The following is a 13,630-nucleotide window of genomic DNA, read 5'->3' on the forward strand; positions in this document are numbered from 1 at the left end:
CAATACATTCCTCATACACCAACCAACTGCAGACCCAAACCCACTCTAGTTGTCCTGCTGGTGCCCTTATTGAACTTGTTAATAGGACAAAATGAAAATAAAAACCTCATGGCTTCTGGTTCCTTACAGCTCAGCTCAACAATATCACAGACAAGTTCAAGCTGATAAGGGAACCCTATTCTTGTCACATTTTAAGGAAGATACCATAGGAATATAATTATAAGCCATCATAATATCATGCAGGAAAACTGGAAATAATAAGCTGCACAACTTGAGACTTAGTGTAATCAAAGAAATATGGAGCACCACATTTTTGCAGATTATCTTTGCAATAATAATTGCAATTACATGCTTTTGATATTTTAAAATATGTTACTATTTTAAGTAAAATTGCTTCAAGCAAAATGGTTGAGATTGCTTTGGCTGAGGAAGAACGACACCCTCTCTGTTCATGTTGTTCGGCCAGGAGCAGAGGTAGTTGTGACTTTGCTTCCCTCAATGTTGATGTGAAAGTTGATGAGAAATGCTTGGCTTTTGTGGGGAGCCCAAGATAGTCAATCCAGGGCCAGAAAATATCAATACCTTCCCTGCTAGAAAGCCACACTGTCCAATTACGTACACTTCATCAGAGAAATGGGATCCACAGTACAGCTCTACCTGATTAAACCTTATGGGCACTGACTGGGACAAATGGCTTTGTTAAAATAAATGTGTGCAAATGAAGGTGACAGGAAGCGAAAACTTATAATGTAAAGACACAGCAGCATGCCAAAGAAGGTAATTTAATTTTATGAGAAGAATCACATCAGTTATAACCGAATATCAATTAATGGACAATAAATTGATCCACTGTCATAATGTTGGCACCAAGTAAAACAAGGAATACCATGTGGATTCAAAAGGAAGACTGTGTTAAATACTAATTTTAGGGCCATCACATGTGCAAGAATCAACCAGCCAGGAATAATGGTGTGCTTTTGCTATAAAGATGTACCTTTACAACAGGGTACTTCCAACTCTTGATACCACTGTTCGTTCTTCTTGGACATCCCATCCTTTGGCACTAATTTCTTATTATCCCCTATGGCCGGTAAAGTTTTCTTTCAAACAATTATCTGATTCGCTTCTAAATAAGGAATGTCTCTCAGAAGAATCAACAGAAGGAATTACTAACTCTAGTGCAGGGAAAAGTGGGGGGGGGGGGGGGGGGGGAGTGAATGGTTGTCTTTATTCATTGACACTCCTAAAAGGTACACATAGATTGTGAGTGAGAGAGACTAAGTTTCAGCTAGAATGTAAAGCATTCTCAATTACTTAGTCTCTCACAATTACTGTCCAGCTTATCAGAATAGGTACCAGAATACAGGAAATATCAATTCAGCCAACCAAGAGTAAAGCAAGAGAAGAGAATATAAATAAACAGAGAAAAAATAGAACCATGAAAATACAACCTCAGAGGTCAGATGTGTGGTAATAATTTGAATATTTGGGATATCAGTCGAACATAATGTTTATGTAACACACAGTGATTGCCCAATATAGTTTACTCTGAACACAAACATGCCATTCAGAAAATTATCTTGATCTAAAGGACTTTTAAAATGAGCACGAGATCAATCTGTCTAAAACTATGCACTAAAAATTTAACCAAGATGCTGCCTGATTTCTCCTGGGCCTTTCATGATCATCAAAGCAGTCTAGGTGGGAGTTTACTTGAACGAGTGCGATACGGTGAGTCAGTCTTCGATGGCTGCTCTGCTGGCTTGTGCAGTCCAAGCACATAATTCACACTAATGCATGGAATGCAAAAGAGCAGGAATGCGAGTGGCTTGCTTAAAGATACTGCTTAAAGATCAGTATTCAGGCACAATACTCTGCACTTAGAGCAGAAAAAAAACATATCCTGGAGACACGTGTTTTCAAGAGATTGGCTTGAACACAAAAGACAATTATAAAATATATAGTTGACAAAACCTTTGAAAAGATTTGTGCAATATTAATCAGTGGCTGGGTTGGAAATTGAGCTTTCAAAGACATCAACTAGGAAGCCCATTGGCACGCTTCATGCTCACCCTCTGGCCCTGAGCTTAATGGTCACAGAATCCCCCTATTCAGTACAAAGTAACCAGCTCTAATCAACATTATGATAAAGGTGCTCAGGACCTGACCACTTTTAACAATCGCAAATCATTCTCTTTTATCAATGCAGTTCTTTAGCCAATGGTGCAGCCTCAGGGGCCAATTGATAAATCTTTACAAGTGTTACAGTCTGTCACAGATGGACAAAAACAGCAAAAAACCAAGCTCTATTAACCAACCCTGTTCCCCTATAAGACCATAAAAAAAAGGAGCAGAATGAGACTGTTCAGCCCATCGAGTCTGCTCTGCAATTCTATCATGGCTGATCACAGATCCCACTCAACCCCATACACCTGCCTTCTCACCATATCATTTGGTGCCCTGACTGATCAGGAAACAATCAACTTCCGCTTTAAATATACCCACAGACTTGGTCTCCACCGCCGACTGTGGCAGAGCGCTACTCTCTGGCTAAGAAAAATCCTCCTTACCTCTGTTCTAAAGGGTCCCCCTCAAATTTGAGGCTGTGCCCTCTAGTTCTGGATACCCCCCACCATTGGAAACATCCTCTCCACATCCACCGTACCTAGTCCTTTCAACATTCAGTAGGTCCTCCAGCACTTTCTCCAACTTCACAGCCTGCCTGAAGGAGCTGCCCACCCTCCTCCCCAGCTCCCTAGGCTTTTCCCACTAGCTTGCCCAGGCCACCATTCATGAGCTTCTAGAGGGGAATATCGGAAGTCTCTTCATTATCGTGGGAAGTGGGGGGGGGGGGGAGAGGGGGAGTAGGCATCATACCACCATCATCAGGCAAGAGTTACAGGAGCCTGAGGTCTCACAGCACCAGATTCAGGAACAATTATCAGCCATCAGGCTCCTGAACCAGCATGGATAACTTCACCCACCTCAACTGACAGACTCACTTTCAAGGACTCTACAACTCAGTATTATTTACCCACATTTTAATATTATTTTGCATGATTTGTCTTCTTTTGCAGTTTGGCTGTTTGTCAGTCTTTGTTCTCTACAGTTTTTAATAAATTTTGTTGTATTTTAATTTTTAAAATTTATTTACAGGTGAGGATCACACTGCCCAGCAACCCGCCTTTTTAACACCAGCTTACAATTTACAATGACCAATTAACCTACTAACTGGTACTTCTGTGGACTGTGGGAGGAAACTGGAGAACCAGGGGAAACCCACAGGCAGAACGTACAAACTCCTTACAGATGGCAGGGGAATTGAATTCCGAATTTCAGAATGCTCCGAGCTGTAATAGTGTCACGCTAACCACTATCCTACTGTGGTGCCCACTGATCTTTCTGTAAATGCCTGCAAGAAATCTCAAGGTAGTATCTGCAGCTTGATAATAAATTCACTCTGAGCTTTAAATTTTGCTTCCTTCCCACAACTCCCAAACAAAAATTGCTGAGACCACCAACAATATTTTTGGGATCTTCTTGTATTAATAAAGGTCAGGAGTGCCAATACCTTTATTCATTGCATTGGTTTTTTTTTTAAAAGACTTTGCTAAATAACAACTGAATGGAGACCCATCAATGCTGTAAACAGTCGCTTCATTTAAAGCAAAGCAAATGAGAACAAAGTTCAGGAGTATCAGAGAAGCGATGAAGAGTGGGTATGGTAATCTGTTGGAGGAAGTACAAAGACAGGGAGTTCTTTTGGTAAACATCTTTAAAGCTAATTGTTTCCGACCCATTGAAAATTGCTTCAGAGGAATTCAGAAGCCAAGTAAACTCACTTTGAGACTCTGTCATAGGCTCATAAAGATCATGATCAGTCAGGAAATTCTTCTACCTGTATTTCACTGTCCACTTGAATCTAAAAGTCTTCAGGTAGGACCCAAGGGCACCAACACACAGCCAACTCATTCACATCCCTTCACTCATTCACCTACAATAGATGATTTGGCCAGTTACTGAACTAAAAGAGGTGGGGTTGCAGGGGAGGAACTGGCCTCTAGGTGGCCCTCATCCTGATGGCAATCTTTGTATCATCAATCTGTGTGAAGACCCTGGATATACTAACACTGTACAACAACGTCCTGAGCTTCTGTTTGTCTCCAGCCAAGGACAGTCCATTCCGTTGGAATGTATCACATCACTTGTCCTTCACAGAAAGACTCCTGTGAAAAAGCACCTTCAACCACACATCCATTACGTAGTGGTCTGCTCAAAATATTCTGAAGGCCCTGCAGGAGAAGTAGATGGGATGATTCTTCAGGGCAGTTCCTTGAGGAAACTGTTATCTGTCAGAACGAAATTTGCTTGATGGTGGTAAGGAAGGTTCTCCCTGTCTGATCCTCACACACAGCTGGAAACACACTCCCATCATCGGCTACCCCTGCAAACATGTTGCAGTGTGGAAGAGACAGATGCCCACCTCCTCATGGGCTATGCATTGGTCTAGAAGGTCTGGAAATGGACGCAGCGGTCCTTGTTGAAGCAGCTGTGTAACATAGTACTCTGCTTGCTGAGCTATTCCCAAGGACACACACTGAGACAAACATTACCTGCTGCTAGAAGATCATCAACTTAAAGAAAGGCCCACTTTGGTGTGCCTGCAATTTCTTGGTCTTCCAGAGCAAGGAAATTTCTGCATGTGAATGCTACTGACTGGCACATCCAAAGGTGCAGCAGTTTGGCCTGAGGGAACCACTGAGGCTTGGTGCATCCACTGCTCGGATTCTGTGGGAAATTATCACAATCCAAGGGCCGACAGCCATTAAGACTCTGGACATGAGGGCTTCTCAAGTGCTTTATGGATGAAACTGACACAATGCAAGCTAATGTATTGAATTACTTGGTACACTGAATGAAAATAACAAATGTGTGAATTATATTATCATTTATAATAAGAACACAATTTTAAAAAAGAATCACAGAATGTGACAGCTCATCAAGAGGTCAGTAAACCTACCTCTCAAGTCTGGAATCATACTTTCCTCTACAAGAATGCTTTCCATATCCTTTAACATTTCTCTGTTTTTAATCAACAATCTAGTTAGCTTTTCAATGAACTTATCAGCTGTGTGCGCGCGCGCATCCTCACGTCAGAACAGCTGAGTGATTGCGCAGGAGATAGTGTCACGATGTGTGTGATCGAGTGAGCGAATGTGTGCGGGTGACGGGGCATGTGCGAGCATGCACGTGGACATGAACATGTGGGCATGCTGGTATTTGTGCACGGACGAGTGAGCTTAGGGCAGGAAAAGTGTCCAGTTGATGCCACTTACTTTTGGTCCAGGTTTTCACTTTGGCAGCAACTGAGCCACCAAAGTTACTGTTACAAACTTCCATCTAATTCAACTGCAACAAGATCCAGCTTCTCGTTTTTAGCAAAAATGAGTTTTTAGCAAAAAATCGAGAAATATAGTGCTTAAAATTACGCTGCGTTATTCTGAGGCATACAAACTAGGCAAGGCTAATCTGTCACTTCAGCATAACAAGTCCTATAATCAGATCCAGTTCCTTCACCGTCTTCTTCATACTGCAAACTGAATTCATTACTTATGCATGTATAATTAGCTGAAGTTACTTCCATAGTGCCAGCCTTTAGACCAGTGGAAGTAAGTCTGCTCTGGCGCAGTGTGAAAAGAGAGAGAAACAAAAGGAGGCTGAGCATATGTGTATATTTATTTCAAAAAATAGAATTATTCAAAATAAAAATATATACAAAGGAAGAAAGGGGGTAGAAAAACATTTACATTCATGGTCATTATGTTTAGTGATGTAAACTTTTTAAAATGCACCGTAGTACCATTCCCTCTCACATGGTTTCCCAAGGTCATACCCCTTTCATTGTTCAAGAGCTTCTCCACCCAACTCCACCCCTCCATGTTCAGAAATACAAGGAGCCTAGGCCAGGCGCCTTCCTCATTGAACTTTAGCATCGCCTGTCCCAAGCTTCCGTACATCCCTCGGCACGTCTGCAGAATTCCATTACCGACATCTTGCTGTGCTGGAAGACCAACAAGTGTCCTTCACCGAGATGATGATCTTCTAGCAGCACGTGATGTCAGTCTCGGTGTGTCCCCCTAGGAACAGTCTGCAGACCACCGAGTCCTCTGTTCTGCGGTTGCCGGGGATAAACTGAGTCAAGGACCTTGCATCCATCTCCAGACCCTCTTAGCAAATCCACAGTCTGCAGAGAGGTGGGAAATTGTTTCTTCCCCACCGCAAACGTTCTGAGGGCAGCATGCGTTGGAGGTGATATGTCAGCTGCTCTGAATGGCTGATGGCGAGATCTTGGTGCTTGTTGGTCAGATTTGGCAAGGAGGCCATTTTGCCAGATGGTTTGGACTGTTTGCTTAGGGAACAAACCCATTGAATCTATAGAGTCTCTATTACATTCTGCACTGATGGACTTGTAATCAAAGGTGTTTACTTGGAGGTATCTTCCACAGAGGACAGGTAGTGTGGATTCATGGTGCAGCAGAGGGGCCAGGCCTGTCTTCTACAACCCAGGGTTAGGTAGAATCTGAGCACGTAGTGACGTACACTGGTGCATACACTGCCTGATACAGCTACGGTGAGGTGGTCATCAGGATGGGGGCAGTGCTGGGTAAGCTTTTGCCCCCATTCTCTAGGGACATGTACAACATGACCCAATGGACTTGCTCTATTTTGGACCCCCAGATAAACTGGAAGATGTCCTGGATGATGGCAGAAGAGCGAGGAACAGGGCACACCTGCACCAAGTACAGCAGCCCTGTGGGCATATCGCACCTAATAACCAAGTCCTTCCCAGTTATTGACAGAGACTGGCATCTCCACCAACCCAGTTTTTGTTTTACCTTCCTAATCTGCTCTAGCTAGTTCTTGTAACACACTTCAGTCCCTCCAAATCAGATCCCCAGAACTTTCAGGTAGTCGGACCTGATGGTAAAGGGGATATCGGATTGGTCAGGCTGGTTACCAATGAGTGGTTGACTCAGGTCACTAATGCCCAACACGAACTGAGTATAGATGCTGATCAGTCTGTGAAATGACAATGGATTCAAGCAGAACACAGTGATATTGTTTCCTGATCGGTCAGGGCATCGAAGGATATGGGGAGAAGGCAGGTGTATCAGGTTGAGTGGGATCCAGGATCAGCCATGATGGAATGGTGGAGCAGATTCGATGGGCTGAATGGCCTAATTCTGCTCCTATGTCTTATCGTCTTATATTGTTCACGCACAGAGAGATTTTGACTTGTGCGTCTCCACTACCTGGCAATGTCACTCCTCTTGTGCCTTCACCCTGATAGATTCAGCAAAGGGTTCCATGTGGCAAATAAACGAGAAAGGGGAGAGTGGACAACCCTGCTGACTTCAGAGTTGAAGGGGAAATTATTTGTTTTCCATCCAAATTTGGACTGCAATATTTCACAACATGTGCCAGTGATATTAAACTCTATTCTAATTTATTTATTTTTGTAACATAATTTTTTTAAAGTCTTGCACCGTACTGCTGTGGCAAAATAACATATTTCATTATATATGTCAGTGATAATAAACTTCCTTCTGACTCTGACTTACAGTTATCTGTAAAGAGCATTTGGATAATAAATCATATCCATCATGAACGTGAGCTATATCTTGCCGATGGCATTCTCTGATCAAGCGGGCATCCACCCCCCTGTCCTGCACAGAGACAGTGGTATCGCTGAGCAGTGCACGGCACTGCCGTTCTGCAATAGTACCATTGCAATACAACACAGGTTTGGTCTCGGTGGATTACCTGCGCCAGAACAATGGTCTTCAACCGGATCTAATGAGTCCACAATCAACAATGAAATGGTTTCCAATTCCTGATGTTTTCCTTTTCCCCCTTCTGCTTGTTTATGAGGGTGATGATGACCTTCCTAACAGTCTAACATATTGCCAGCAGAGCCAGGCCCATCCACTTCCACAGAGCCGGGTACAACTCGGCTGGTAAGCCATCACTTCCAGAAGCTTTATTTGTGCCAACGGAATGGATGGAGTCAATCCGCTCTTCCAGGGACAGTGCTGATCCAGACTCTTCTCCTTACTGTCACCAGCACCTCGGTGATAGAAGACAGGAAGTTCTGGGGGTCTGTGCTGTGTGTGATTTTAATGATGTACAGACAAGCATTAAAGGATCTGGAGACTCTTAGTATACCTCTGAGTGAGGATATTACTGAGCCTTCCTCTTCCCTGAGGCTGTGGGTCACGGAATTACTCCTGTGAACCTTCTGGAAGAAGCATGACGCTGGATCAGTTAATGATCTTGGAGGATTCAGAGACAAACAGCTCAGCTTGCCAGCTCTTCACCTCTCACAGTTCCTTTCTCACATCCGCTCCTTTGACTGTGGAAGTTGCTGCAAATTCATCTGGAGCTGGCACAATTCCCTTTGACTCTGTCTTGCTTCCTGGACACCTTTGAAGATGAAGAACCTTCCAATGTTCTCATTGGTTGTTTCCCAGAAGTGAATCGGAAAGTCATAGAGTGACTTCAGCTCTCCAGTCTGTGTAATCCCACTTTAGTTCCTCCATGTTTGTTGTGCTCAGCAGTTTGATGTTCAACTTTCACATCCTATGCCTGCCTTCAGGTCTTCCTATAGGTGATAGAAAGCTCAAAGGAGGCAGTGATCAGAGAGGAACACTGGCATAATGTCAGTGGATCTGACGGTGACTGCCTTTGACACGAAGAACAAGTCTATCCAAGACTCTGCTGAGCTGCCTGTCCTGATCCAGGTGCATGGTGGTGGAGCTCCTGAAGGGGTGGACCACAGCTTTGGACCTCTAACCATTTCAGCATGTATGTATATGTTAATATAGATCAGGTGAATAAAGTTTCAACCTCTCAGGTGAGGCCTTGCATATTCGAATAGCTAGCTGCTGGTCCCACCTAGGTAACATGGTTGTTGGGCCAAGCATCACAAGGCCACCCATACCCATGAGATTTCATTCCAGCAACATTTCAAACTTGGAGAAAGAGGAAAATCCGAAAACAAATCTCATTAATGAAAGTAGACCACATTGTGTGCTCCTCTCCCATCTGCAATATCCAAGCTGATTGTGATCCACGCCAATCACAACTTGAGAAGGATTCAGCATGTAGTGTAGTGTCTAGAGAACACCCACTCACTCCATTCCAAGCCTCACTTTTTGTCTGTTAGTTTTCCTGTGGTCAACTCAACTTTGTTTTGTTTGCGTCTGAGCCTTAAACTTTAAGTGTTTCGAATTCCAGATGCATGATACAATTTCAAAAATGCTTTTTATCATCACCAAGACTATCATTATAAATTGTTAATTTTAATTCTGCCAAATTACAGTACATACTGATACACTATCCCTTCTTCATGGACCAATGAAAATTAACAGTTACTTTGCTGAATAAATTGAAGGCACATTGGGGGTTAGAAAAATGAACAGAGGGAATGTTTATAGTTTATGACAGTTGAAATACCTCACAAATCCCTCTATACTTTTATTCAGATTAAAGTCCATGGACTAGAGAACAGAACAGCAATGAATTTTTCAAGCACTGGGGTGATGAATCAAAGATGAATCAAAATACAATGTTTGAATGATGGTAGAGAAAGGAAATAATGACAAAAGATGCATTTTGAGATAAGAGAAAAAAGCAAGATAAAGTCGTGTGCTTCTAAAGGCCCTCACTTCAGCAGCTCAGATGCTGTCAGAAGTGTAGCTCAGCTCAGTGTAGCTTTGCTAAAGCTCAGAAGCACAAGGGAAACAAAAGTTCAAAGAATCAATGAGCCCTGCAGAATGGACAGACAAGAAACGGACTGCTTTGCACAAAAGACAAGAAAGATTTGCTTATAAAGAGCCAAATTTGCTGCCAAAATAATGAGTTACAAATCTGTACGCTGTCATTCACCTCGTAACCTGGCTAACCAGCCGAGAAGCACCAGCTGCTCGATGATAACCTGGCCAAAGTGCCAGTTCACCTTCTACTGCCCAGTTGCTGCAATTGTGTATTCGTTGCAAATTCATATCTCAGAGGTTCAGGCTGGTCTCAAGTGTTGGTAGTTTTTTTAAAATCAGCAGAGTCATATTCCAGCAAGGCATGTCTAACACAGAGACAGAACAGCTTAAAGTGTGGAGCCTCACAGTGATTCTGAAAATTTGAAAACCTTAATTCATCTCTCTTAACTCATTCTGGATTTCCCTCCAATTATTTCTCAATGCCCAATTTGATTCGATTCTACTTTACTTTCTTCTCCTTTGCAGTATCTTTTCTTTCTCAAAAGTTTAAATTTTATAATTTGAGAGGAATTTCAATGTTTAAAAGGATTAATTTCAAATGAACAAAAATTGAACATCCTTGACTGAAATGTCCATTCTCTCTCTACAGATGCTATCTGATCTGCTGAATGTTTCCAGCATTTTGTATTTTATGTTTTCAGCAGCCACAAAATTTCTCTCAGGGGCCAGCTGCTTCTCACGAATGCTACGTTCTGGAATAATATGGAATCACAATTCACTGCAAACTGTGTATTTGATGATCAAGATGCCTCCCAACTTCCAAGCAGCTTCAAAAAGCAGCAAGTAAAAAGGAACAACTTGTTCACATATAATTTCAAGATGCAGATTTCATAGAATGCTGGAAAGCCTTTATATTTGGATTAACTTTCTCATACAGCCCAGTTAGATCAACAGTAACAGCACCAACTCTCCATTCTGTCTCTCTCCTTGGCAAAGCAACAGCACAGTGGCCAATTGTCTCCACAACAGAGAGACACATCATCCCCGTTTAAGTTTCCCTTAATCTGTTGTTTGCTGTAACGACACCAGGTTGTTTTGCAACTGTAAAATTACTAGTTAAAAAAAAATCTACCACTTTTATACTCTATGGTATTTCAGTATGAAGCAGGCACCAAACTACATTCCATGTACCAAAAGAATTTGTGTTACCCAAAATATTAAGTATATTGATACTGTGGAATGAAGTGCGAAAAACTCTGCACTGCTTAAAATTAACATATAAAAGCAGAGGGATATTTATTTTTAAGAATCTCCCAGGTCCGAAGACCAGTGAAAGTGATGATTCATTCGCAGACATCACCTATTCTTCACTGAAGTACTTACCCAGAGTATGTTTTTTTGTTATTGGTTAACCCGGAGGTTTCACACCGGCTGTCCATTTACAGTTAGCAGAGGATTGAGTGGGAGAGATCTCCAGCTGGGAACTCACTCATCTCCTACACGAGCGCCAGATTGCATTGTACATCGGCTGGGACAGAGGCAGTTCCTGGCACCCCACCGGGACAGCGAGGGGGTGAAGTGCCCGAGTCTTCAGCATTTTTAGACGCTTATTGTGCCGACAGTTTGTTCGCAAACTGAAGCTACGCAAAAGTACTGGCCATCTCCCAACATTGAAAACTCCAATTCACACTGGAAAGGCTTTCAAAGCGTACATCCTACGCTTAAAGAATTAGATTCCCAACTTAAAACAATTTAAACATAAAATATTTAAACTCAAATTCCAATGACAAACAAAAACAGAGCCGGACCTCCTGAAATTTCTTGTGATTATTAACATTTCCAACACTTAAGTAAACCCAGTGTAGTTAAGACTGAAAGATAACGATAAGAATGGTCCCGCGTGACTGATATTTCAGTGTACGTTTTTACTAATTTTGCACATTTTATCCATCAAATATACTCAAATTCCGAACTCACACTTGCAGAGAACAATTTTGCACCAGGTGTATTAAAATTAAAATATCTCTTTAAATTCGAAGTAATCCCGAATTTGCTTTAGCCATATCAGATTATGGGAAAGTTAACAACATTTTAAGTACAAAAACACACGATAAAGACAAAACAAGTTGCAGTGATTTTTGCATTCTTACCGTCGGCGAAGTGCCGAAGCGCCAGGTTGGATGCCAGTACGAAGAGGACGGTTTGAAAGCACACAGCCTTGCCGCGATCTCCTTGTTGGTCCATTGCCCGATAGCCTCAGTTTACTGCACCGTCCGCCGCTGCTTTTTGTCGCATCCACGCTCGCTTCAGGTTTCCCCTCGAGGTTGCTGCCAAAAGAGAGGTAGTTCTGTCTGCGTCCCTTGCTGCCCCTTCAAGCCCGGTTCTGCTTTATCCTCTGCGAAAACTCCGGCATCACTTCTGACCACCCGTACGCGGGTTGCTGTCCTCTCTGAGTGGCGATACTCCGCGTTCCCAGAGCGAGGAGCCCGGGGAGAGCGAACCGCTGCGTGGTTCCGCACCGCCACCACGTGGACACAGAGGGAAGGGCAGGTCCAGCGCTACCCTGTGAGGAAGAGAGGGGGGTGCAGAAAGCGACACGCTGTGGGAGAGAGGCAGAGGCAGGCACTGATACAGGCCGATAGACACAGCGTCAGAGAGAGAGAGAGAGAGAGAGAGAGAGAAGCCTCATGTGGGCAGGAGGGTACTATAGAACTGCCCCATGAGGTGGTGAATTAGAAAGAGGGAGAGAGAGAGAACTACCCTACAGGTAATAAAATTACTGAAATCCCTTGTAGGCACAGGAGAGGGTAAAAATTTACAGTACAACCTCAAGGAAGTATCTTAGAACTTAGAATGAGGGTATATGAGCATGGCACTACGATGTCTGGAATGCAGTGCAGAATATCTAAGATGCCAGAGTGTGGGCAAAGTGAAAGACTGTAAATGCGTGGGGGACGAGAAAGATAGATTTATGCCTTGGAAGAGCAGGAAGGACCCACTGAACACTAGAAGCTCCGGGAAGTCCAGCAAGTATGGCTGCAGGCAGGTCTGGGAATGGCAACTGAAGCTGAAGTGGGATTGTGGGGAGTCGGGGGCTGCAGATAGACAAGGTGACAGGTACACTGCAAGGGGCGATAAGGACCAAGACGTGCTGGCGGACAATCGGCCTCCTCGCAGATGTCCCAGTTTGGTGTGGCAGTTTGAAGAAGAAGATGTACTGGGAGTGCCTATAACAAGGGGTGTCCCAAAACAGGGTAGTCCAAGCTCACCTGCAGTAGGTTAACAAAAAATGTTACACAGGGCATCATCACAGGCGTGCAACAACAGCAAATTCACAGAAGGGTTCCAGCTCCTGAGGAGGCAATTTGAGTCCATGACAGGGTTTTACAGGAGTATTTAAGATAGCCCTACTCAGTATAACCCACAAGTGTTCTTTCGACCCTTCTGAAAGACATAATTAAGTCTTCCTCCACCACCCTGAACCTGGCCATACTTTCTGGTTCCACAGCACATTCCAGACCATGACCACTGACTCCGCTAAAAAAAGAAACGTTTTCTTCTTTTCATTTTTGGTTCTTTTGCCAAATACATCTCTGATGTGGAAATCAGATCAGAGTTCCATCGTCACATTTCTGAGAAGAAATGACTCAGAAATGTTCATTATTGTGTTACAGTCATAGAAGAAAAAAACACTTGCACTTTTCCACTAAAAGTGCTTTGCAGCTTATTTTACTTTTCAGCTGTTGTTTTGTTCGGTCAGGAGATCATTCTGAAACAGGAAAGGTAAGAAGAAACAGCGGTCAGCCACCAGTCCCTCGTCCTGCTGCATTTGGATAACGTCGTGGTTGATATTT

The 13,630-nt window shown here is 43.2% G+C and overlaps 1 protein-coding gene across 3 annotated transcripts in view; it reads right to left on the minus strand.

The window, feature by feature from the left end:
- The window catches only part of ror1 (receptor tyrosine kinase-like orphan receptor 1), a 273,863-nt gene extending 261,624 nt beyond the window's left edge, over positions 1 to 12,239 (minus strand). For all 3 annotated transcript variants that reach the window (XM_073063201.1, XM_073063200.1, XM_073063202.1), the window contains exon 1: positions 11,927 to 12,239. In XM_073063201.1, coding sequence (XP_072919302.1) covers positions 11,927 to 12,020 — 94 coding nt within the window. In that variant the 5' untranslated portion in view covers positions 12,021 to 12,239. The remainder of the gene's footprint in view (positions 1 to 11,926) is intronic.
- Positions 12,240 to 13,630: the final 1,391 nt, after the last annotated feature.

This window comes from Hemitrygon akajei, chromosome 12, assembly GCF_048418815.1.
Source record: "Hemitrygon akajei chromosome 12, sHemAka1.3, whole genome shotgun sequence".
Taxonomy (NCBI): Eukaryota; Metazoa; Chordata; class Chondrichthyes; order Myliobatiformes; family Dasyatidae; genus Hemitrygon; species Hemitrygon akajei.